Consider the following 26,062-nt stretch of genomic DNA (forward strand, 5'->3'; position numbering starts at 1 on the left):
AATGAGATATTCCTAGTTACCACTGGGTCGTAGAGAAAGAGTACGGTTCTGGACTTCAGAGAACTTAAAATGTTAATAAACACACATCACTAGTGAAAATTATATGACCGGTCGATATTTCACTTTCATTAAGACTTTAGATTCTCTAAAATAATTAAACCTACTTTTGATAAAGTTAATATTTCCTACCCACTGAGTATTTAATTAGTTGTGTTAGAAAAGAAATTTGAAGATATACTATGCTCTACATGAATTACAGGGAAAGCATCTTATGTGCAGGGGAGGAAATTCCTAGAGTGGACAAATAGTCAAATTTAAATTAAAAGAGAACTATGCCAAGTGACAACTGCTCCATTATCGGCCACCTTGAAATTGCCATGTTGAATACCACCAGGACCAGCTACTCCAGCTGCTTGAAGTCATTGTAGACCATGACCAGGGAGACCATGGCTTCCACACAGAAGCTAAGCAGACCACGGTAGGAAACCCATGTAATTTTTGTTCAGGCCCACACTGACGGTGACTGCACGGATGTGACTTTCAATGTGGTTCCTATTGCTTGGTAGTAGCCCCTTTGCCACTGATATTTATATATTTTTACCATTGCCTTTAGGAATCTCTGTTTGTCCAACTGAAAAAGGGATCATGTCACCAGTTCACTTAAGGTGTTAAATGTATTTGTAAATGATAAAAGAGCCATGTTATAGAATATTTTGAAAATAAGGAAAAAAATTACCCAACTGTTACCATTTCGGTAATGTTTTCTGTGTTCACATAGTTGAAATTAAACTATGGCTATGCTTCTTTTTTTTTAGGTGAGACGGAGATTTACTCTTGTTGCCCAGGCTGGAGTGCAATGGCATGATCTCGGCTCGCTGCATCCTCTGCCTCCCAGGTTCAAGCGATTCTCTTGCCTCAGCCTCCCAAGTAGCTGGGATTACAGGCATGTGTCACCACGCCCGGCTAATTTTGTATTTTTAGTAGAGACGGGGTTTCACCGTGTTGCCGAGGCTGATCTCGAACTCCTGACCTCAGGTAATCCGCCCGCCTCGGCCTCCCAAAGTGCTGGGATTACAGGCGTGAGCCACTGCGCCTGGCCAACTATGACTATGCTGCTTATACCCTGGGTTTTCATTCCTATTATACTCATTTTTACCTTACCGCCTCATCATAAAATGAGTAATACTGCTTCATAATGGTGTTTTAGTCGTTGCCTCAAATTCAGTTAAGTGGATGAACCATAATTGACAACATTTTCCTATTGTGAGATCTTTAAAAGTCACAACACCTCTGCCCCTGTCCCCAGCTTTCTGCTATTTTAAACTGCAATTACTATCTTCACATTTTTAAAGCATCTTCCATAGTTTGCATAATTCTTTACTACAAATGTCTAAAAGTGGGATCCTTGGCAGGGAGGAAAGGGTTAACTGAGCGGATCTCGGCCACTTAAACCACACACATTACCAATGAATGGGGGTTTTCATGACTGGCCCTTGGCTGGCTCCTTGGAACTGAGCCCTTGCAATATTCTGACTAATATAGAGCATTTTGCCTGCTGGGAGGTCTTCAGCCATACTGTACTTCATTTAGTTTTTCCATTTAGTTTATCCTAACAATGTGATTTACAGTGAACACCTGCGTTCCCTCTCTGGTTGCAGCTTCAGTAACTGAGGTCAGCCATGCAGGCACTGTATGCGTATGTGATGGCCATTAAGAAAAACTCTGGGCCACCAGTCTCAGGTGAGGTGAGGCGTGGTTTCATGTGTTATCACACATCCTTGCCGGAGGAATTAAGTACATCCTTTGGGACCTCACAGAGACTCTACTGAGACAGGAGACTTGGAAACTTGTGCCTGGAAGTTTCCTCCAGATTTCGCTCCATGCACAATCACAGGTGAGTCCATTTAGTAAATCGTCAAGCTTGGAGACCCTTGACACCCCTGGCTATACTGACTGGCATCAGTTGCAGATAATGAAAACTATTCTAGCTGATTAAAGCAATAAGTGTTTATTGTCATGTATTCTATGATTTCCAAAATTGTTGAAAATTATTTACTAGCACGTATTCTGTGGTTTCCAAAGATGTTGGAATTGCTAAAAAAGTAAATGGAGTTTCCAGGAACCATTTCTAGCACCAGCATTTCACCGCTTCTGCCAGAATTAGAAAGCCACCAAACTAATAAGCTATTTGCTATAAAAATCATACTGCCTTAGCTAGGATCCGTGTCAGCAAAACGCGTGCCTTACATCTTACCTTGCTGCCCTCTTAACTCACCCCTGAATCCAGGCATCTGAATGACAGCCATATCTGACACTGTAGCTGCAGGGGCATCTGCAAATGCAGCATTTTGCATTTACAGTGCTCAAAGATACAAGCAGGAAATTAGAATTTATGCTGAGTGAGCTAATCCACAGTATCTAACACATTGCATTCAAGGGTATGAACATTTTAACATTTCTTGGTAGACACTGCCAAACTGCTTTTCCAGAAGGTTGGAGAAATTCACAGTGGCAATAGCAATGAATAAGGCTCCATTTTTCCAACACTTTATAGTTTCCTAATGAGGGAAAGATAATCTCAGCAGACAAAAACAAACACTAAGTCATAAGGCACTGTGTGTGCTCACTCTTTTTCTTGCTGTTTTCTTTGAAGAAACAGATTTGTTAAGATTGTGGTGAGGAATAATCCCTTGCTTGAAAGCTGCAACTCTAAGTCGATTTACAAATCGACTATTCTATGATGGTGACTTAAAAACAAACAAACAAAACCAAAGCAAGGCACTCATCTATGCAATGCTGGACTAAGCAATTTTGGTTATTGTTGAAAAGTACTGAATAAAGTATGGGGAAGGCTTTTATAAGTCTCTCTAATTTATAATTTTCTGTTCCCACAGTGAAGAGAATTGTCAGGTTCCTCATCTTGGTCCTCCTCCAGGCCCTGCGTCTCTTCAATCAGTCCTACATAATTACCACTGGTTGCCTTAGAAATAGGGATTTGGGCTTGGGGTCAAGCTGCTTTGATCTTTGAGGTTGAGATTTCTGCTTGAGAATTTTAGCTGTTGAAAGATGTAACATCTCATCCAGACGTGCAGGAAAATAATAACTGTGATGGAGATGTTTATATACACAAGGGATGGCATAAATGATAATGACATAAACTTCCTAATCCCTCAAAGATACTTACAACTTTACAATTATTGGGTCATAGAACACTTCGTCAATTTGTTAAACAGAAAATGAATAGAAAATGAATACAGGGTATTTATGATACACTGTCACAATGAGATCCTATTCTAGATATTACATGTGTATGCAGAGAACATTGCAAAGGAAGCATGCTAAATGCTTATAGCAGTTATCACCAGGGGTGAGACAGTGAGTGGCTTTTACTTTATTCCTTATACATTCTGGATTGTTTGAAAACTCTAAAATGAGCATATCTTACTTCAATAAAGATTTTAAAAGGCGAGAAAAAATAGTTAAAAAATATTTCCTAATACCTTAAACGGTGGTAGTAGATTTAAATTACATAATTGATAAGAATGTATTTTTGTAAATTATGTAGTATTATGAAAATACAATGTAGTAAATTTTCCTAAGTCCATGATCTCCCCTCCTTACTTAGAATTAATGGGTCTGATGCCTTTAGGTATGTTTAGTTTAAGAATTTTATTTTAAAGGAATTTCTGTGGCATAACATAAGGTTTATGGTACTTTTACTAAAAGTCACTTATAATGACCAAATTATAACAATTTTTGCAATAAGCTCTCATTAAATTTTCCTAAAAGTAGAAAAAGTACACATTATATACCATTTTGCACTTAATTACTTCTTTAAAATCTCAAAATAATTCAGTGTAAAATGTTAGTCTCAAAGACAATTTATGGGAAATTATAAAGCAACTACAAAGTTCTTCATAATAAATCCAAGATAAAAGTAACTTTTTACAGGTTGAAAGTTTTTCAAAATGCCTAAGTGGATTATAAATACAGTTTGGCCATCTGATGAATTTAGGCACTTTAAAAGGTGTCTAGTTGAACTACTACAGATAGGACATGTTTGAGGAAATTTAATCTGTAAGTCTAATACCAGTGTTCATTTCTTCCTGCCAAAACAAGAAATTTATTGGAAAAATCCATGAGCAGCATGATTAGTTTGATTTCTTTCTCTTTTTTTAGAGACAGGGTCTTGTTCTGCCATGCAGGCCAGAATGCATGCAGGCCAGAGTGCAGTGGTGTGATCGTAGCTTACTGCAGCCTTGAATTCCTGGGTTCAAGTGATCCTCCCTCCTCTGCCTCCCAAAGTGCTGGGATTATAGGTGTGAGCGACCATGCCCAACCTAGTTTAATTTCTTCATAAAGATTCTTTTATAAGTTGTGCTAATACCTGGAAGGCCTAAAACAGAAAAAAAATTAGAATTAATTAAATTAGGATACTATATTGGAAAACTCTGTAACAACTTTAAAAATCCAAACAAAGAATATCTGTCTAAGGTTGAGAGAAGGCATTGAAAAGTCAAGTTTAACATCAACTTTATCTGTGCAGGATACCATCAATGTCTATTAAAATATGAAGACTGAAGTACATCAGATTTTCAGGATTTTGTTGTTGTTGTTGTTCTCGTGGCCTTCAAGATAATTTTCCATTTTATCCATAACATGGATTATTTTAGATTTTACATAATCTCTCACCTGCATTTTATATAGATTCAATTGCCCAACTCCACTAATACATTAAAACAGAGAGAACTTATGAAAAACACATTTAATGACATGAGAAAGCAAGTAAATAAAAAACATGCCAAAAATGTCCCTTTCCAAGGATAAATATAAACTCTTCTCAAGGTTAATGGCACTGTTCAATTTATAGCTCTTCTGTTTGATTTCCACATACACAGCTTATTTTGGTTAAAGCTAGATTGTGATTCAGAATATTATTCTATTTGACCCTTGCTGATACTTTTTTCTTCAGAGAAAGAGACTGATAGCCATCATGAATTTGTACTTCTGGCTCATGTTAATTCAATAAAGGAAGGAAAGAAGTTTTCCTCATAACGTGACAATTTACGCAGCTCAGTAGGTTGTGATACATTATTCATGCAGACAATAAATTTTAACTCCAATTTAGTCTCATTTCTATAGAAGTCTAGCAACAAAGTAAAATGGGTCTTTTAATGATAGTTCATGACTGGTCAACAAATATCTGAATTTTAGAAACCCAAACAGATATTAAGTAATATTCTAATTCAGAAAGTATACACGTGCATTAAAAAAATAGAACTGCTAGCTAGTATTACTGAGGAGAATACTACACTCACCACATCCATCTGTTCTGGAGAAGCTGAAGAGAAGGATGCTCTCAAGTAAGGGCTAGGAGCTGAGCTATCGACGTAGAAAGCATTTCCAGGGAGCATTAATACCTAAGAGAGTTGGTGGAAGATAAGTAATGTACCACTAAAGAAAAACTCAAAGATAATATAGTTAAGCCTAATCTCAGAGTAGGGAAGGATGTTTTAAGTTTAAAAGCAGTTAAAGAAATCACAAGAAAAAATACTAATTTATATAAAAATTGTGTATGTCATACAATGAACAAAACTAAACACATAGAAACTGAAAAAATGTTCAGAATCAATATGGCAAATGCTCTCTTCTCAAAACATCAGGAATACACGGAAACTGAGAACACTCAAATTTCAGCTTTAATGTAGAAAGGACAGCTTACTAAAGAAAGATGAACGGTAATAAATATAAACAAATGTTTAATCTAACTAGAAAAGTAATTTTTAAGTTAATAAGTCTGAAAGTTACTTTTAAGCTGGGGCCTGAAAGATAAATTACGTCAGGCAAAAAGCAGGGAGCAGTATTTGAGGGCAAAGACACAGAGAGTAAAGGCCGTGAGATGGGAAGAAAATTGGTGCATTCAAAGAACTGAAAGGAGGTAAAAAATGTAATGTATAAAATGAAGGAATAAAAGTATTAAATAAGCGTGTCAAGATGGGGTGGTCGGAACAGCTGCTGTTCTTGATGGCCACGCAGGCAGACAGCTCACTGACTGTAAGCTCCATTTCCTCTTCTTCCTGGGCATCACATGTACCCTATTCCCCAGCCTCTTTCTAGCTGTGTGTGACCATGAGAGCGAATCCTAATCAATGGATGTGAGTAGAAGCCAGGTAAGAGATGTCTAAGGCTGGCCCATACAAATCATCCCATGTGTGATCTGCCATGCTCTTTCCATTTTGTAGCCATCTTGGAATCCGTGTGTTGAAGAATGAAAAGCAACGAGATGTAAGAAACCCGGGTCTCTGAATCACTGTTGGAACACAGAGGGCTGCAGGTCACATCTTAGAATTATATGTGAGTCAGAGATAAATTTCTATTGCTTATTAAGTCTTTGAGATTTTCAAGTTTATCTTCTGTGGTGGTTAGGGCTGACTAGTATGATCTTCAAGAGCATTGAGTAACTGCTTGTTACACTGTCTGCTAAGACAAGAGGAGTTGGGAGTGACATGATTTGGAGTACTCTGGGCAAAAGATTTCAAAGCAGAAGATGGGTTTCTCTGTCCTGGTTAAAAATTAAGTGAAAACCATCATTTCTCCCAGTAGCATGGAAAAGTTCTGGGATGTACTAGAAGCAAGGAGCTGAAAGAGAAGGGAGTGGTAATAATCTCTTCACAACATAACCAACATCTGGGCTGACAAAGTGGGGATAAAGCTGGAGATTATTTAGAAAAGGTAAAAAAAGAACATGTAGCAGGATATATGGGATAAATGAAGAGGACTGAAGAAGAGTAGAGTAAAAACAAAGTCTATATCCTTAGCGCCTCGCTTAGACATACCTACAGATAACCACTTACCACATATTTTGAGGATAATGGCATTGACAGAAAAGAATGTATCAAATTGATTTATTATACTACAATGCATTTATTTGAAGTAAGTCAATTGTTTATCAAGTACCTACTATGTGCTGTGATTAGGGTTAGAACAATTAATGAAGTCTGAGTCCTGCCCTCAAGTAAGATGGTTAAGAGAGGATAATAGCTTTCCCAAGGTGGTGGAGGTAGGACTGAAGTCCAGGCAGTCTGTCTCTAGGTCTAACTTCTAGAGCACCTTGTCTCTTACGCACCAGCATGGCACGTTGCCATCATCAATCCAATCTGTCCTTTAGTTCTTATGATTCAAGACAAAAGTGAATCTAGCAGTAGGGTTTCAGTGTGTATAAAAGACTGACAAACATGCAAATGGCTTTAATTAATGGAGAAGGAATAATTTATCTGGTAAACTGGAAAGCTACACAGAAAAATAGTTAGAATTTTCAGCTTACTTGATGCCCCCAATGAAACCTAAGTAGATTTATAATTTAAATATAAAAAGAGGAAAAAAAAAGAAACCTAGAATACATTCTACGAGCTAATTTTAAGTGAAAAAAAAGTCAGGATACAAACTTTTCTGTATAATTTTAACTATGTAACATAAGTGCACAGCCAAAATACTGTAAGAACAAGCTTTTCAAGGAACTATACTATAAATGGTCACAAAATCTGGGTAGTAAAATCATGGGCTATTTAAAAAATTTTCATTATGCTTTTATACATTTTCCAAATATCCTACCACGAGTATACTTTATCTCCATCATCAGAAAACAAACCCTTCATTTTAAATACCAGTGGCTAATACTTACTGAGCACTGAGTATGTGCCACATACTAGTCTAAGGGCTTTACATATATTAACTCACTTTATCATCAGAGCAACCCTATGAGAGAGGGATTCTTATTACCTCTGTTTTACAGACAAAGCACAGAAAGGGTAAGCTATTCAAGGCCACACATCCCCTAAGGGGTGGTGCTGGGATTCAAACCCAACAGGTGTGGCTCCGGAGACTACCCTCAGCCACTACGCTAATCAGTAGCTGAGATGAACAACTATATTTCCACTAATTTAGACCAGCTGGATAATTACATAACCCAAAAACCTCTTATGATTTTGATAATGCAGTAAAATATCTAATATTAGAACATTATGAGTTGGCTGGCGGGCAACAAGAAACATTTCTTTCCATTCTATTCAAGCAAAATATTAAAGAAAAAGTATAACTTTTCCTTAGGTTTCCCAGCCCTTCACCTCCCAGTTTTACCCCCATCTTAACGGCCTTTTCTTCAATCAGTTCTTTTACATCATTAATGCCTTTAACTTTAATCCATAAAAACATTCCAGCAGCAGGAACATGCCATTCTGCCAAACCTACAAACAAAAGAAGAGAATAAATGTCTTCCAAAGGAAGGCATTTTTGATGATATCAAAGTGTGTTGTTAAATGGCATAAGTGTAGTAAGTAGAAACTAGTATTCCTAAAAAAGTTCCTTCAATTATAGCATTTTTTAAAATATCATTTTGTGAGCCTTCAAAATTGACGTTCTGGGTTTTATTTCAAAGAGTTACTGTGGGTGAGGGAAGAAGGGAGGGGTAGGGTGGGCAAGTGAATAGCTCGCGTGTGCGTATTTACAATGTAGTCAGTCTTAGGGTAGTGCAAGAAATCCCACTCCTCTCTCCTTCACTTAGAACCATACCTAGACAAACATGGCTATTTCAATTTAGAAGAGGATTCTTCCATTATTTGTGGATTCTTCCAGCATTACAACAAATCCTAGTATTCTTGTAATAGTTTAGATGTCCAGTGGATTAGCGTTTTTATCAGAATGTAATTAATTATGAAAAGAAATACTTAAAATTCAAGAATTCCAGAAGCAGTTGTGGGCTTTATGTTTCATTGAGTATTAGGATAGAGAAATCAAAAACAAGCATAATGATCTTTGATTTAAATTACTATCTTTTTAAAAAAAGAACTTGCTGTTGATTCAAAGTTTTTCTTCAGAACTATTATGCAAAGTGGTAAAATAGTGCTATTGTCAAAAAGATACTAATTTTTTTTTTTTTTTTTTGGATGGAGTTTTGCCTCACCCAGGCTGGAGTGCAATGGCATGATCTTGGCTCACTGCCACCTCTGCCTCCCAGGTTCAAGCGATTCTCCTGCCTTAGCCTCTGAAGTAGCTGAGATTACAGGTGCCTGCCATCACGCCCAGCTAATTTTTATATTTTTAGTAGAGATGGGGTTTCACCACGTTGGCCAGGCTGGTCTGGAACTCCTGACCTCAGGTGATCCACCCACCTTGGCCTCCCAAAGTGCTGGGATTACAGGCATGAGCCACTGCACTCAGCCACTAATTCTGTTTTTACCAAGACTTTATAGAAAATAAGATAGGACAGAAATAAGGAATTGCTATTTTTGGTTTACTATTATTTATATCAAAGGCATTTTAATAATATAATTAAAGCCATGTGATTAATTTGACCTTCATAATAAAAAAATGAATCTAAAACATTTTGCAATCCAGTTAGCAATAGATAATACTACAGAGATAAATGAGGTTAATGATTAGAAGGCAAATAATTTGTCAATAAGACATCTGCCTTTGTACAGCTTAGTTAGAGAAGAATGGTTTGACAATTTTACCCTTTGGGGTAAAATTCTGAAATAACTAAAATTTTTGAAAATAGATATTATTAAGCTTTAAGTAAGTTAGTGATTGATTTTTAGATCTTTTTTTTTTTTAATCACAAATTCTTTGCAGCAGACAGGTAAAGTGGATAGGAAGGTCTGTGCCCAGGTTTATCAAATGTTGCTTCTGAGATGATTTATGGTGTAATGTTTCCTTGGCAAGAATACTCCTGGACTGTTTCTTTTCCACCAGGATTGTTAGTAATATTCAGTGTTTATCCCCTACTTTTACAGATGCTACTGTTTATCATGAGGACGAATATACGTTCCACTCACCAGTTAACCACTTGTCTGCAGCTGCCAGTATTGCATCCTTCTGGTTACTATAGAAATCAATAACCCTAGAAGAAGAAAACAATGAAATGGATGTGCTCAGTACATTGATTGCAGAAGCAAAACAGTCTCCAGAGTCCAGGCTATAAGAATTTGTTTTCTATCTTGATTAAAATATTGAATGCTTGATAGAAGAATGGAGCATATTTGTTTCACTTGTCTGGTGAAAAACTTTTAACCGCTGTGTTTTTTCCTTCATTGTAGAATAATTAAAAAATAAAAATTCATAAAGAGAAGTCCATTTCTATGTAAAATATGGAACCCAGAAGTAGCAGGATCAATCTTTGTGTTTAGCTGTCTAAATACTGGTTCTCATCACTCAGGATAAAAGACAATACTATTGAAATAATGAATCACTGGTCTGGGAATGTGAATACCCCATTCCTCCTTATTTCTAAATGTCCTAGGAGGTACCACATTTACACAGCTAAAGTAATCCATAACTTGTACCAATATACAGACTATTTAGGGAAATTATGTTCACCTTCATCTTTACTTGAGCCAAATCCCGTGTCATGTATCCTTCACAATTAATCATTATTAAATAAAGTATTTATGTGTATGAATAGTTTACCCATTACATCATTTAAGTAAGTAAATCTTAACCTGGTGGGGATTTTGGACTACCTTAGGAGTGGGTGGACACTGCTTTCAAACCACACCTTGGATGCTGAGAAGACTTGCTAGGTGAAGAACTAATAAAATGAATAGACTTTTGACTTATAATAGACTGTTCCTATTGTCTCTCCTTTCCGAGGATACTTAGGAAGGAAGAATAAATCAATACTGTAGGTGATCTGTACTATGTTCACTGGGCTCCTGTTTTGTTCATAAATATTTAAAGAAATGATACAATACCTGTCTACATGAGCCATGAAACCTTCTTCTCCCCATTCGTGTAGAAGCTGTGATATCATGAGCTAAAAGAGATAAAATCATAAATACCATGTTTCATCCCCTGAAAATGTAATTTTTGCCATATATAAAAGCAACTCACTTTTGATTACATGTAAACCACAGTAAGATATAACAAGCTGAGCCTAGCTTATATAGTCAGTGATTTAAAACAAATGTCAATTAATAACAATGATAATACTAGTAAAAATAACAAATATTGATATACTACTTGTTATGTAGCAGGCACTATTGTAAGATACTAATATATTTTACCAAATGTAATCTCTATAAATTTCTATTTTACTAATGAGGCACAAGGGTTAAGTTAACTTTTCTGAGTCCCACAGCCTGAATTCAGTCAGGCTATCCAGCTCCTGACCCGCGCTGTTAATTGCCATACTATACTGCTTCTCTAAATATAAAAATGTACAGTAGATGTGTAAAGTTACATGACATATTTGGAGATTTTCTTTTTAAAATAGAAGTTCTAGGCTGGGTGCGGTGGCTCATGCTTGTAATCCCAGCACTTTGGGAGGCCCAACAGGGGCAGATCACCAGAGGCCAGGAGTTAGAGACCAGCCTGGCTAACATGGTGAAACTCTGTCTCTACTAAAAATACAAAAATTAGCCAGGCATAGTGATGCGCGCCTGTAATCCCAGCTACTCGGGAGGCTGAGGCAGGAGAATCGCTTGAACCCGGGATGCAGAGGTTGCAGTGAGCCAAGGTCATGCCACTGCACTCCAGCCTGGGTGACAGGGCAAGACTGTCTCAAAAAAAAAAAAAAAAATTAAAATGTTATAAATTGATAGTGAACTTCTGTTGATAACAGATACAAAAAATATGAAAAAGTCTCCAACTTGGTAAAACATGGGGCCATCTGCACTTTATGGAACATGCAATATCAAACAAGTGTCCTATTCTACACAAACTTTTCTATTCTATTCATATTCTTGCAACCTGCAAGGTTGTGTTACACACGGATCCAATAATTTCTCAAAGTTTGTAAGGAAATTTACACATTCTCTTAAATTAATTTTACTTTATTTTAATTAAAATGCATTCCAACCCATTTCTTTAGAAAGATTAGCATGTCTGCAAAGAAGGCAAACTATGAGTCACTAAACAGGTTTGGAGTTTCTGTTCTCTACCATCTATTTTTTTTAAAAATTCTAATCTGATTACAAAAAAAAAAAAATCGATTTCCTAAATTGTCCTTACCTGGTTAAAAGTGCTGGGGTGCAATGTTGAAACTTGTATGTGTAAAATAACTCTCTCTATTAAGGGTTTTGGACCAGTTAAAAATCCTATTCTCAACCTATGTGGAAAGAGAAAAGGCACGATACCAATTCCATATTAACAATTAATACATATCACTTTCTTGATTTCATTAGACAGACAATTGTGACCTGGGGACAAAAGGATCTAGATAATTAAAACATTCTAATAAAACTAACTACTTCTTATTTCAAAAACAAATTTAAGTGTACATTTAAAACAAGATCGACCACGTATTTCCAAATGTGCCCTTTCATACCTGATATCAAAAACCTGACTGGTCCCACTACAACTTTAGATAAACAGCCAAGAATCTTTGACTATTGCAGGTGAATAAAGGGAAAAAAAGGCCTGTGTTAATATTAATCATGAAACTGGTATTTTAAAACAAGTAGACTACAAGCATTTTAAGTGAAAAAAATTGTCTAGACTAAAAGATACTGAGGTACTATCTCTGGCTGTATTAGATCTAGCGTCAAGTTAGAGACACAGGGCCTTACCCAGAGGAAATGATTTTTGAAAAAGAGTCAGCTCTGATGACACGTCCATCAACATCCATGGAAAGAAATGTTGGTACCCTGAACTTAAAATGAAAAATAAAAAATACTGTTGGTCTGAAAGCTCTGTTAGTCACTGTACGATTATTTTGAATAGAGAGTAGACAGGAGATGGATTTGGATAACAACAGTACAAATATTCTCTTACCTTTATATCAACCCTTTAACATGGAATAACAAACAAAGATGCATATTCTTTTATTAGCATCTGCTTGTCTTCATGGCTTTTCTGCCAAAAACACACACAAGGGCTTATTATTTGCTCCAGATGCCATTATTATGAACTTAGGGAAACTTCAAACAGGCCCTCTTTGCCCCAGAGGTTGAAATCCAGGATTAACAGACTTACAGGAGGGACTCAAGAAACACTAGTTTGAACAAGACCATAATGAGGATGGCCAGCAGCACTGAAGGGTGTTCAGAGAGAGAACGCTGATCCTTAGGACTGACAGAAAGAAAAATGATGAGAATGAAGATGAGAAATTAGTCAACATGAAAGACTGACTTCGACATTTACTTTAAAAGTAGCTACAAATGAGAAAGGAAATTTGCTGGCATGCTGATGGTGGGAGGCAGGAGGCAAAAGTGATGTTTTAGGAAACCCTGTAGAGAAATCAAGAGTTCTTATCTCTTCCCAGTATATTTAAGGGGCAAGCTGAATCCAAGTACATGTTCTTCGCAGCCCTAAGAGCAAAGAAAGTGTTGGCTTTTGAAGAATCAGGCTTTGGTCTTAACATTATTATCATCTATCAGAAAAAAGTCATCATGAAACGTAGCTCACATACATGATAGTGTGAGAATCAATCTAAATGCCCATTACTCTGCAGTAAGAGCCAGGACATAAATGACAGGTGGCAAATGTGTGATGCGCTGCCTGTGATGCCTCCTCTTGTGTCCATCGGGGACGCTGCTAACAGAGCACAGCCTCTTTCTCCTTCAGCTTGAGCACGGCTTCCTAATCCTTCTCATACATCATTCTAATCGGCCACCACCAAGACACAGAAGTCAACTGCCAAAGATGAAACTCAGTTCACATCCCTGGGTGATGTTTGAGGAGCTGTTAACTTGGATGTGGAGTTTAAGACGTCCATCAGCCCTGATGTACTCTGTTTGTCCCAGTGCCTGGTATAGAAAGCCAGCTACTATTTTGAAGGTAAGTAATTTCTGGAAAGAGCAGTAACACCAAAAAAGAAAGGTACTAATTCCATAATAAAACTGGAAGACTGAAAAGTAAAGTAGTAGCAAATTAATCATAATTGATTTATTTTCCATGTAAAAGTGGATTAGTTCTGACTCAGCAGTCAGCCCAATACCCAACAGAGTGCAGTAACTTAAAACAACTTATCTTCTAATAGTGAAGTAAGTTCACATAATCACTTACCTTGTTAAACTGGAGAAAATAGTAAGGATCATCTTCTATTATGAGGAAATCATATTTTCTTGCAAGCTAAAAAAGGTTGAAGTAATTGTTTATTTCTTAAAGTAATCTATTTATTTCTTAAAAGTTATCTAAAATTAAATTCATTTGGAATTATAATTCTTTGTACTCATTCAAGGAACTACTGTGTCTATTGTCTTAGACAACGAGGATAAAAAGAGGAACAAGGCATTAAAGGCTCTTATTCTCATGGAAGTTAGATTCCAGGGGAAAGACAGAATATACATAAGCCTGTGGATCATGAGCAGAATAAACATTAGATAAGTGGTTTTATTTATTTTGTTTTTTTGAGACGGAGTCTCGCTCTGTCGCCCAGGCTGGAGTGCAGTGGCGCGATCTTGGCTCACTGCAACCTCTGCCTCCTGGGCTCAAGTGATTCTCCTGCCTCAGCCTCCCGAGTAGCTGGGATTACAGGCATGCACCACCACACCTAGCTAATTTTTGTATTTTTGGTAGAGATGGGGTTTCACCACGTTGGCCAGGCTGGTCTCAAACTCCTGACCTCAAGTGATCCACCCACCTCAGCCTCCCAAAGTGCTGGGATTACAGGCGTGAGCCACTGCACCCAGCTAGATGGGTGGCTTTTAAGTGCTGGGCAGAGCATTACAACAGGTGAGGGAGAGAGTGACAGGGTAGCTATTTCAGGTTCAATCACTGAGAAGGCCTTCCAGACCAGGTAATATCAGAGCTTAAAATGACAGGAAGGAGTCAGTTGTGCAAATATCAGAGAAGAAGAATCTAGACTGAGGGATGAATGCGGGCAAAGGCCCCAGGATAAGCAAAATGCTTGACATGTTTAAGGGCTAAAAAGGACAGTGCGGCTGCCCCAAGTGCAGCAAGACGAATGATAAGAGAGAAGGCTTGAGAACAGACCAACCATGTTACCTAGCTCTGCAAGGCAGATAAAAGAATTTGGGCTTTATTTTAACTGCAAGGAGAAACCACCGGAGGGCTGTAAACAGGAGAACCCGGAGCTGGGCTTTATACTGACATTTCTGCAGGGACAGATGTGGCTGGCTGCTGTGTGAAGAGTGTGACTGGTTAGAGGGCAGGGCGAAATGCAGCTGGTGTAGTGAAGAAGGCATTGGAGGAGTCCAGTGAGGGCAGGCAGGGGCTCAGAAGATGGGGACAGTGATGACAACAGAGAAAAATGGATGGACTTGGATAAGCTCAGTGGTAGAGTCCACAGGAGAAGCAAGATGTGGGGGATGGGGGGCAAAGGAGGGAACGACAGGAATAAAGGGTAACCATTCATAGTTGCACTCTTTATGGAGATGGAGAATGTGAGAGGCTGTAGATCAGAGGTTTGGGGTGGGGCTGTGGAAAATCAGGAGTTCTATTTTGGGCATGTTAAGTGTGAAATGATTTTTAGACATCTCTGTGGAGGTATCAGCAGAAAGTTGGATACAGAAGCATGGGCCTCAGGGAAGAGGTAGGGGCCAGGCAATGTGCCGGTCATCGTGTACGTAATGGAATAGACAGCTACAAAACTGGACAAGGCTGTCTGGGGAGTATGTAAACAGAGAAGAGAACTCAGGACAGAGCCTGGAAAGTACAAACATTAAGAACATGACTGTGTGTGTGTATGTGTGTGTGTGTATACGTGTGTTTATATAGATACATGTATATATATGTGTGTGTGTGTGTATATATATATATATATATATATATATATTTAGAGTTGGGGTCTTGCTATGTTGCACAGGCTGGTCTTGAACTCCTGGGCTCAAGCATCCTCCCACCTCAGCCTTTCAAAGTGCTGGGATTACAGGCGTGAGCCACTGCACCCAACCTGAGGCAATATTTTGAACCTAAAAATTTTCTAAGTAAAAGGAACTGGCTGAAATCTTTCCTATGATTCCACTGGATGTGACTAAATTCTATAGAGTTTAACATGGGTTTGGTATTTATTTTAAAAAGCTATTTGTAGTGAAAGGTTGGAGACACAGTCAGGTACATAAAAGAGACTTTCCAAAAGGCACATTTCTCTTATTTTTCAAAGATTTCTGGGGAGCTTAATATATGTTTGATACTTAAAAAAATGTTTATAGTGAAAAGCTAGGCATCATCGGTATCTCAAAGAGATTTTATGAAAGGGGAGCATGCCTCTTATTTTTAAAGAATTCTTGGTAACCTAAGATGACAAGAAGTAGGAAGCAGAACAGACAAGTTAACAACACGGAAAATAATGGAACTCAAACTTGGGGTAAAATATTAAATAATCTCAAAATTTAACATCAGGCTACGGATGCTATTTCTTTTATATTAAAACATCAATTATGGGGAAAGAAAAAATCTCATAACTAATGAAAGATGCAGAAATTTATTGTGTCTAAATTTATTAGGACCCTGAGCATATATGATTTCCTTTTATTAAAAATTATATTCCTTGAAAGTAAAAGGCTAAGAAGAAAGGGAGCTTGCATAGTGCTCTTCTAAAAAGTCACAAAGAAACAGGAACACAACTACTTTAACCCATTCTTCTACAATACCTCATAGATTTCCTTTTTGCGTTCACTTGTTAATGAGTTTCCAGTAGGGTTGTTGCCATTTGGAACAGTATAAAGAAATTTGGGGGTGTTTTTCTGGGGATTCTTTGAATCTTCTGGTTTCCATCTGGAAAGTATGTCTCTTAGGGAATCTGGAACAATCCCACTTTCATCACTGGCAACATTAATAATGTTGCAGCCCAGTGGGTGCAGCTGTTGAGCACAAAAGAAAGCCTGAGTCAGTCATGATTACAAATGTAAGTGCTATTGGTTTTTTTTTTCTTTCTAACTAAGAACTTGCTCATTCATACCCTTAAAAATATATAAACCCGCACCCAGCTCTGAGTTCCTGAGGGTTGAGGTTATACATTTATTTTTTTTTTTGAGATGGAGTCTCACTCTGTCACCCAGGCTGGAGTGCAATGGCGCGATCTTGGCTCACTGCAACCTCCCTGGTTCAAGCGATTCTCCTGCCTCAGCCTCCCGAGTAGCTGGGACTACAGGTGCACGCCACCACGCCCAGGTAATTTTTTGTATTTTTAGTAGAGACGGGGTTTCACCATGTTAGCCAGGATGGTCTGGATCTCCTGACCTCGTGATCTGCCCACCTCGGCCTCCCAAAGTGCTAGGATTACAGCCGTGAGCTGCCACACCCCTGGGGCAGATTCCATTATTGTTCAAAAATACCTCCTGTCCCTTCCCAGAGAATTATATAATTCTTTCTTGCCCCATTTATGTCAGGTATGGCCATGTGTCTTGCAGTGGGCAACAAATTCGGGGCAGAAGTGACGCATGTTCCTTCCAGGCAGAAGCTTTAAAATCCAGCTTGTGGTTGTCTATGTCTCTTTTCCCTCTGCTCTAAGATTGACCATGTTTCAGATAGAGATTGCTTCTGTCAATCTGGGGCTTAGCAGAAAGATGGCATGGAACTGAGCTCCAGCAGTCTTGTAGTGGATATGGAATGTAAGGGAAATAAAACTGTACTGGGGTCATTGGTTGCAGCATAACCTAGCTTCTTCTGACGGAATTATCTTTTTTTCTGATTTTTCCTTTATTATTATTACTTTTTCAACTTTCATTTTAGATTCAAGGGGTACGTGTGCAGGTTTGTTACATGGGTATACTGCATGATGCTGAGGTTTGGGGTACAATTGCTCCTGTCACCCAGGTACTGAGCATAGTACCCAATAGGTAGTTTTTCAAGCCCTTGCCCCCTTCCTGACTCCCCCCAGCAGTCAGCCTCAGTATCTTTTGTTGCCATCTTTATGTCCCTGATGAGTACCCATGAATTATCTTCATAATTATAATTATTACTGGTTTATGAAGTAGGGGTTTGACAAAAGAATGTTTTTTGATGGAGTAAATAAATCACATGATTAATTTACTGTTGTGTTCATATATAAAATAGTCACAAGCCGAGGTGATACTAAAAATATTTAACAAGTGGCATAGCATGGGTATATCAGATACAGCACAGCCTGGAATGGGGACCTGTAGGCCCCCTGTTATGCCGACATTAACTCTGGATCATGGGAGGTTCAGGGTGGTCCTAGGAGAGGGGTCAAGGAAGCCAGGGTAGTGGCGGGACACTGAATGGGATGAGCAGATCACCAGGCAGTACAGTAGAATTTCCATATTTTACCAATTGCTAAGGCTGAACTGGCATGTACTGGTATTGCTTATAGACTTAGCTTTATACAAATTTGTGGAATCTCATTCATGGTTGAGCATTAAAGAAAAAAAAAGGAACTTAAGAAATAATAATTGAATGAGGTTCTAAAAAAATTGCAAATGAAAACCAAACACTCTTTTAGCAGTCAAATGTAGAATTACGCATAAAAAAGAACAATTCAGATCCTCCTTATGACAAATTTAAAAGGCCTTAACCTTATAAAGCACATCTACCATGAATAAAGCAAATCAATACTGGGCCATAAACTAAACACATACTGCTTATTAGCATATTTCCTCAAAGCTTGGCATAGTTTCTGTTTTTCTGTTTGGGTATGTGAAAACATTTGTGCATGTGTATATGCACGCTTCATATGTAGACACTGGTTTTACATTCATAGACATTATGTAATCTTAAATCTTAGGCATTTAGGAAAATAAATTATGAGTATCCAATCATTAAGAAAAAGTAATTATTTTATTTTAGTTTTATTGTGGTAAAATTGTTGCCATTTTAAGCCTTTTTCGTTTGTTTGTTTTTTTAAGCAACAAGGTCTCACTTTGTTGCCTGGGCTGAAGTGCAGTGGTGCAATTATGGCTCCCTGTAACACCACGCTCCTGGGCTCAAGCAATCCTTACACCTCGGCCTTCTGCCTGGCTAATTAAACAAACAAACAAAAAGTTGTAGACACGTGCTTTGCTATGTTGCCCAGTATGGTCTCGAACTCCTGACCTCAAGTAATCCTTCAGCCTCAGCTTCCCAAAGTGCTGGGATTACAGGCGTGAGCCACCTCGTCTAGTCCATTTTAACTATTTTCAGGAGTACAATTCAGTGGCATTAATTACATTCACAATGTGTGCATCCATCACCTCTGTCTATTTCCAAAACTTTTTCCTCACCCCAAATAGATACTCTGTACCTATCAATAACTCTCCATTCTCTACACTCCCCAGCCTCTGGTAACCACTCATCTACTTTCTTTCTCTATTAATTTGTCTATTCTAGATGTTTCATATAATTGGAATAATACAATATTTGTCCTTTTGTGTCTGGCTTCTTAAAGTTAAAATGCTTTCAAGGTTCATCCATACTGTAATATGTATCAGATCTGTGTTCCTTCTTATGGCTGAATAATATTCCATTGTATGTATATACCACATTTTATTTATCCATTCATCCACTGATGGACACTTGAGTTGCTTCTACCTTTTGGCTATTGTAAATAATATTGCAATGAACATTTGTATACAAGTATCTGTTTGAGTCCCAGTTTTCAATTCTTTCTGGGTATATACCCATGAGTGGAATTGTGGGTCACATGGTAATTCTATTTTAATTTTCTGAGGAACTGACAAACTTTCCCACAGTGGCCATACCATTTTACATTTCCTTCCACCAGCAATGAATGAACCCAGTTTCTTCACAATTCACTATTTTTTTTTAATAATAGCCATCCTGGTATGTGTGAGGTAGTATCTCACAGTAGTTTTGATTTGCTTTTCTCTATTTAAAAAAATCTTTTTCCCCAAGCCTGAGTCTTGCCAAATAATCAGACTGCAGGTACAGCTGTCACACATTGTAGAGTACTAACCACTACACGATCATGGAACTTGCGGCTTTCATACGTTGATTTATGTTGCTTTGCATTTCTCTAATCACTAATGATGTTGAGCATCTTTTATGTGCTTATTGGCCTTTTGCACATGTTCTTCAGACTAATGTCTATTTAAGTCCTTTGTCCATTTTTAAATTGGGTTGTCTATCTTTCTGTTGTTGAGTTGTAGGAGTTCTTTATATGTTCTGGTTATTAAAGGTTTATCAGATATATTATGATAAATATTTTCTCCCACTGTATAGACTCTTTTTTCACTGTTTTCATAATGTCCTTTGATACACAACTACTTTTAAATCTTCAAGTTCAATTTATCTATTTTTGTGGTTGTTGTTGCTCCTATTTTTGGTCATATCTAAAAAATGCACCAAATCTAAGGTCATAAAAATTTGCCCTTATGTCCTAAGTGTTTGTAGTCTTAGCCCTTATATTTAGGTCTTTGATCCATTTTGAGTTAAATTTTCATATGGTGTGAAGTAAGGGTCCAAGTTCTTTTATATGCATGTGGAAATCCAGTTGTCCCAGCACCACAGTTGAAGAGACTATCCTTTCCCCCACTGAATGATCTTGGCACCCTTACTGAAATCAACTGGATTTGTGGGTTTATTTCTGGATGCTCAGTTCTATTCTATTGGACTATATGATTGTCTTTATGCCAGTACCACATTGTTTGATTACTGCAGCTTTGCAGTTTTGAAATTGGGAAGTGGGGGTCTTCCAAATTTGTTCTTTTTCAAGATTATTTTGGCTATTTAGGTCCTTTAAACTCACATCAATTTGAGGACTGGCTTTTCCATTTCTACAAAAAAGGCTGTTGGCATATCGATAGGGGTTGTATTGAATCTGTAAATTGCTTAGGGTAGTATTAATATCTTAACAATATTAAGTCTTCCAATCTATGAACTGTGGAAGTCTTTCCATTTATTTGAGTTTTGCTTAATTTCTTTCAGCAAAATTTTTCAGTTTTTAATGTACAAGTCTTCCACCTCCTTTGTTAGATTTATTCCTAGGTATTTTATTCTTTTGAATGCTATTACAAATGGAATTGTTTTATATATTGCTTTATATGTTGATTTTCATAAAAATAATATAAAATTTGAAAAAAATAAAAGGATCCATGAAGTTGGAATCAATAGAGCATAAAAGTCATCGCATTCAATTCCCCTACTCTAAGCTAGAATTACTTTAGCCATATTTGTGTTAGGTGGCAGTCAAGAGTGACTGAGCACCTACAGTGATGGGCAATGTTGTAACCCATTATGAAGTCCGGTAAGGCCAATGGTTAGCAAGTTCTTATACAGAGCTGAAATTGTTTCCCTGTGGTTCCAGTTCTATTAACCTAAGGTCATGTACAAATAAATCTAATTCTTTTGTCACATGGCTAACTTCTATGTATTTGAGGACAGTTTTCATGCCTCTGTTGAGTCTTTTCTTTCTGGGGAAAATAGCTCCAGTTCCTACAACCATTCATCATATGATATGGCTTCCAATTCCCTATTTACTCTGACTATCTTTCTCTGAGTATGCTCCAGTTGTGGACATTTCTGTCTTAAAGTAGACTGCCCCAAACAAACCTAATTCTCAGCAATGTGCTCTGACCAGTGCAGAGCAGAGTCAGATCATCAGCTTCCTCATTCTGTAAATCACAGTTCCACGGATCTAACCTTGGAATGGAAAGTCGTCATTATACCATATAAGTATACTAAACTGACATATAACATAGTTGTACTTATGCATATGGTAATAAGATAGTAATAAAAAATAAATTTTTGTAATTTAAGTTACATTTCAAGTAAAATATTAAGAGAATTGGACATGATTTTGCATAATCTAATTTTAATGCCTATACACTTGGATTTCAAAAAAGAAATGTATAAAGAAGAGAATACATTTCACATATGTTGTATATATCCTTTAAGATTATCCTGCTTATGGGTAAAAGATGCTATTTCATTTTTCTGTGGACAGATTATTTTAAAGTTAATAAGATATTAACTTTATTATAATAAAGTTATAAAACCTTTATTATAAGTTTTCTTCTTATTTACTACAAGAGAGTTGCCTTTAGTAAAAATGTATACTCACACTTTGAAGAGTTCCTGCATAAGCAGGTTCATCTAGGAGGACATTATCTCCAGGGTTAATGATCATTTCAAACACCTAACAAAAGAAGCATAGGTTAGCTTGTTAGTCAGCATAGGTTAGTACTGTTTCCATGCTCAGAAGCCCATTTTTTAGTTTGAGCTCACATGGTTCTAGAGTAAGAATTAGCAAATTGTTTATAAAGGGCCAAACAGTAAACACTTTGCGGGTCATAGTATCTCTGTTGCAACTACCCTGCAACTACTCTGCCTCTATAATGAAAAAGCAGCCATAGACAATATATAAATGAATGGGTGTGACTGAGTTCCAATAAAACTTTATTTACAAAATTTGATGAAGGGCTGGATTTGGCTCTCAAACCATAGTTTGCCAACTCCTGTTCCAGAGAAAGGTGAACAGAGGTTTGGCTGCTAACATTCATTTATTCCTTTTATTGCTTCTTTGAAAATCTATTAAATGTTTACTATACGCCAGGCCTGTGTAAAGTGTCAGAGATAAAATAGCAAAATGACATGGTTCTTACTCTCATGGAGCTACTGGTCCACTGGGAAAGCTAGACACCAATTAAATAACTACCCAATAAATGTGCAATTAAAAACGGTGGTGAGTGATATTAAGTACAGATGCACAATGACATAAGAGCTCATTGTAGGAAGACCTAGGCATTCAGGGAATTCAGGGAAGGCATCCTGGAGGAAGCGATGAGTTGGTGTACGGGGTAACAACAGTTAGATTTGAAAAACCAAAATAATTATGTGTCTTGAGGCAGAATGTAGAGAAAAGAGTGGTGTGACATCAGACAGAAGTGGGCAGAGACCAACCATGTAGGCATTTGAGCCAAGGGAGGCAAGTAAGGATTTTAGAAGAGAGTGGGGAGGAGGAGTCACATGATTAGATACTCATCTTGAAAAGATCAATCTGGCTGCAGTATGAAAGAATGAAAGAAGGGTGAGAATACATGTGGAAAGTTTGGAAAGTTTTTAGGATTGTTTGGGAAGTTACTGCCACAGGCCTGGAACAGGTAAGGGTCATCTTAAAGTAGAGTGGTGACAGAGGAATTGTGGAGAAGAACTGAGAGGTATTAGGAAATGAAAAGTAATGGAACATGATTATGGACAATAGGGAAATGAGGAAGAGGAGGTGTCAAGAATGATGCCTAGATATTTGGTTATGGAACTAGATAGATGGTGGGGGTGGTGCCATTCACTGAAACACATAACCAAAAAGCCATCCATATCTGAGTGAGAGGATGATTTGTTTTAGTGTGAGATGCCTTTGAAACACCCTGTGATGATGTCAGATGGATAGATGGACAAATGGATTTGGAAGGAGCCTGGAAGTTACTGGCATATGGTTGATCATGTGAATGTAAATGGAGATACCCAGGAAAAGTACATAGACTAAGGAGAGATGTTCAAGGACTGAGCTACAGGGAACTCCAATAAATAATGGCTGGGTAGAGGAGGACACTGCAAGGAAGGGAGGGGAAGTGGGCTGGAGGAGAACCACACAACATGCTACTGAGAGAGCTAGAGGAGGACAGTGTTTTCAAAAGGGTGGGGGAGACTTCCAGTTCCAAAATGGTGGTGTAGAAGCAAGTTGACTTCATTCCCTCCCACAAAACCACTAACAAATATACAGTGCTAAAATTTACACCAGAAACAACCCAGAACTCAAATATGAGGATGAGTCAGTTCCTAGGACTACAGAGAAGTGAAAAAACTCTGAACAGATGGTAAGAAAGGCATACTTCAGCATCTATGATACCCCTCCTCCCAATTCTGCCTGGCACCAAGCACGTGGAAAAACTCCCCCTAATTCACGGCTTCTACACTGGAAAAAGTGAGATTGAGGTGGCCAAGAGTTTTCCCCACCATCTTTGGTTCCCTGGCTGGAGACCTGTCCTTGCCTTTAACCCTTTGGAAGCATCATGACTGCCTGGAGGGAAAAACATCCCTGAGGACAGGCAGAGACAAAATGGGGAGGCAGGACTACCATCCCAAGCCCTGGAAACTCTGCACTGTAACTCAGCGAAAGGCATGCCAAAACAGAGTGACTGTTCAGCAGCACCACACTGCAGGAGGAATGTTCCAGAGGTTCCTGGGTATAATTCTTTTGCTAGCCATCTCATGCCAATGGAATAAATCCTTTGGGACCTCCCTGATTTGGGACAGGCTGTTCTCGAATTATTTACTAAACCTGGACTTAAGGTGCCACCTTGGAAGATGCCAACAAGGAAGCAGTGACCCAACAATAGAGATTTACTAAGCAAATATATCCAATAAAAAGCAAAGCAAGCCAGACAAATCAAACAAACAAACAAAACTAGAATAAATAACTAATCCTTTAATGCAAAAAACTGATGTATACACACAAGAAACAATAGCCAACAGGAAACCATGACCTCCCCAAAATGACAAAGCAAAAATCCAGTGACTGATCCTAACAAGATGGCAATTTGTCAGCTTTTTGACCAAAAATTCAAAATAGCAGTTTTAAGAAAACTCAGTGATCTTCAAGGTAACTCAGAACAGCAATTCAGAAATTTATCAGAGACATTTAACAAAGAGATTGAAATAATAAAAATAACAAAAAACCCCAGAAATTTTGGAACTGAGAAATACTGAACTCAGAATTGTTGAACTGAGGAACTCATTAGAGGCTCTCATCATCAAAATGGACCCAGCAGAAGGAAAAATAGGTAAGCTTGAAGATTGGCTACGTGAAAATACAGTCGGGGAAAAAAGAAAAAAGAACAAAGAGTGCCTACGAAATACAGAAAATTACCCCAAAAGACTAAATCTAAGAATCAGTGGTCTGCAAGAGGAAGGTGAGCAAAAGCAAGGAGTACAAAGCTTATTTAAAGAAATAATAACAGACAAGTTTCTAAACGTGAGAGAGATAAATATCCAGGCCACAGAAGAAGGTCTGAGAACATCAAACAGATTCAATCCAAATAAAACTACCTCAAGGCATATAAGAATTAAACTCTCAAAGGCTAAGGACAAAGAGAAGATATGAGAAGCAACAAGACAAAAGAAGAAAATAATACATACATGAGCTCTAATTTGTCTGGCAACAGACATCTCAATGGAACTGTACAGGCCAGGAAAAAGAGAAATGACATTTTCAAAGTGCCCAAAGAAAAAAGCTGCTATCTAAAAATATACATATATTTTTATTGATTGATTGACTGAGATGGGGCCTCGCTATGTTAACCAGGCTGGGCTCGAACTCCTGGCCTCAAGCAATCTTCCCATCTCAGCCTCCCAAAGTGCTGGGATTACAGGCGTGAGCTACCATTCCCGGCCCATCCAAAAATATTGTACACTTGATCTTAGCCAAAAGGCTGAGAAGCGATCATCCAAGAATATTGTATCCAGCAAAATTATCCTTCAAATATGATGGAGAGATAAAGTCTTTCCCAGACAAACTAAAGCCGAGAGAATTTACCACCACCAGATCCATCTTACGAGAAATGCTAAAGGGAGTTCTCCAACCTGAAAGAAAAAAATACTAATGTGCAAAAGAAAACTTTTCAAGGTAAAAAACATAGTGGTAAAATTAAGTACGTGGACAAACCCAGAATACTCTATGATTGTAATTATGGTGTGCAATCCACTCATAATTCTCATATGAAGCCTAAACGACAAATTGATCAAAAACAATAATAGCTACAGCAACATGTTAAGATAGGTAATATGTAAATTGAGACATCTCAAGCCAAAATGTGGGGGGAATGGAGTTAAAGAATAGAGGATTTTTTTGTGTTTTTTGCATTTGTTTGCTTCTCCAAGATAAGTTGATCCAAGATAAGTTGTTACCTCTTTAAAATAACTTGTTATAAGATTTTTTTTTGTAAGCCTCATGGTAACCACAGTACAAAAACTTATTATTGATTCACTAAAAACAAAGAGCAACAAATTATAAAATACTAACAGAGAAAATCACTTAACCACAAAGGAAGACAGTAAGAAAGGAAGAAAAGAAGAGAGGAGTCTCAAAACAACCAGAACACAAGCAACAAAATGCCAGTAGTAAGTTCTAACTTATCAATAATAACACTGAATGGAAATGGTCTCCATTCTCCCATTAAAAGGCATGGAGTGGCTGAGTGGATAAAGAAAC

The 26,062-nt window shown here is 37.7% G+C and overlaps 1 protein-coding gene across 5 annotated transcripts in view; it reads right to left on the reverse strand.

Moving 5' to 3' along the window:
- Positions 1-3,650: 3,650 nt before the first annotated feature.
- The window catches only part of AADAT (aminoadipate aminotransferase), a 30,268-nt gene continuing 7,856 nt past the window's right edge, over positions 3,651-26,062 (reverse strand). For 3 of the 5 annotated variants that reach the window (XM_034959423.3, XM_034959424.3, XM_008975269.5), the window contains 10 exons: positions 21,917-21,991; positions 16,551-16,760; positions 14,002-14,067; positions 12,564-12,646; positions 12,007-12,103; positions 10,749-10,810; positions 9,834-9,898; positions 8,137-8,243; positions 5,319-5,420; positions 3,651-4,396 (listed from right to left, as the gene is read on the reverse strand). In XM_034959423.3, the coding sequence (XP_034815314.1) occupies positions 4,355-4,396; positions 5,319-5,420; positions 8,137-8,243; positions 9,834-9,898; positions 10,749-10,810; positions 12,007-12,103; positions 12,564-12,646; positions 14,002-14,067; positions 16,551-16,760; positions 21,917-21,991 (909 nt within the window). In that variant the 3' untranslated portion in view covers positions 3,651-4,354. The remainder of the gene's footprint in view (positions 4,397-5,318; positions 5,421-8,136; positions 8,244-9,833; positions 9,899-10,748; positions 10,811-12,006; positions 12,104-12,563; positions 12,647-14,001; positions 14,068-16,550; positions 16,761-21,916; positions 21,992-26,062) is intronic. The other 2 variants (XM_063603992.1, XR_004671271.3) reach the window with 2 other exon arrangements.

Source organism: Pan paniscus, chromosome 3 (genome assembly GCF_029289425.2).
Source record: "Pan paniscus chromosome 3, NHGRI_mPanPan1-v2.0_pri, whole genome shotgun sequence".
Taxonomy (NCBI): Eukaryota; Metazoa; Chordata; class Mammalia; order Primates; family Hominidae; genus Pan; species Pan paniscus.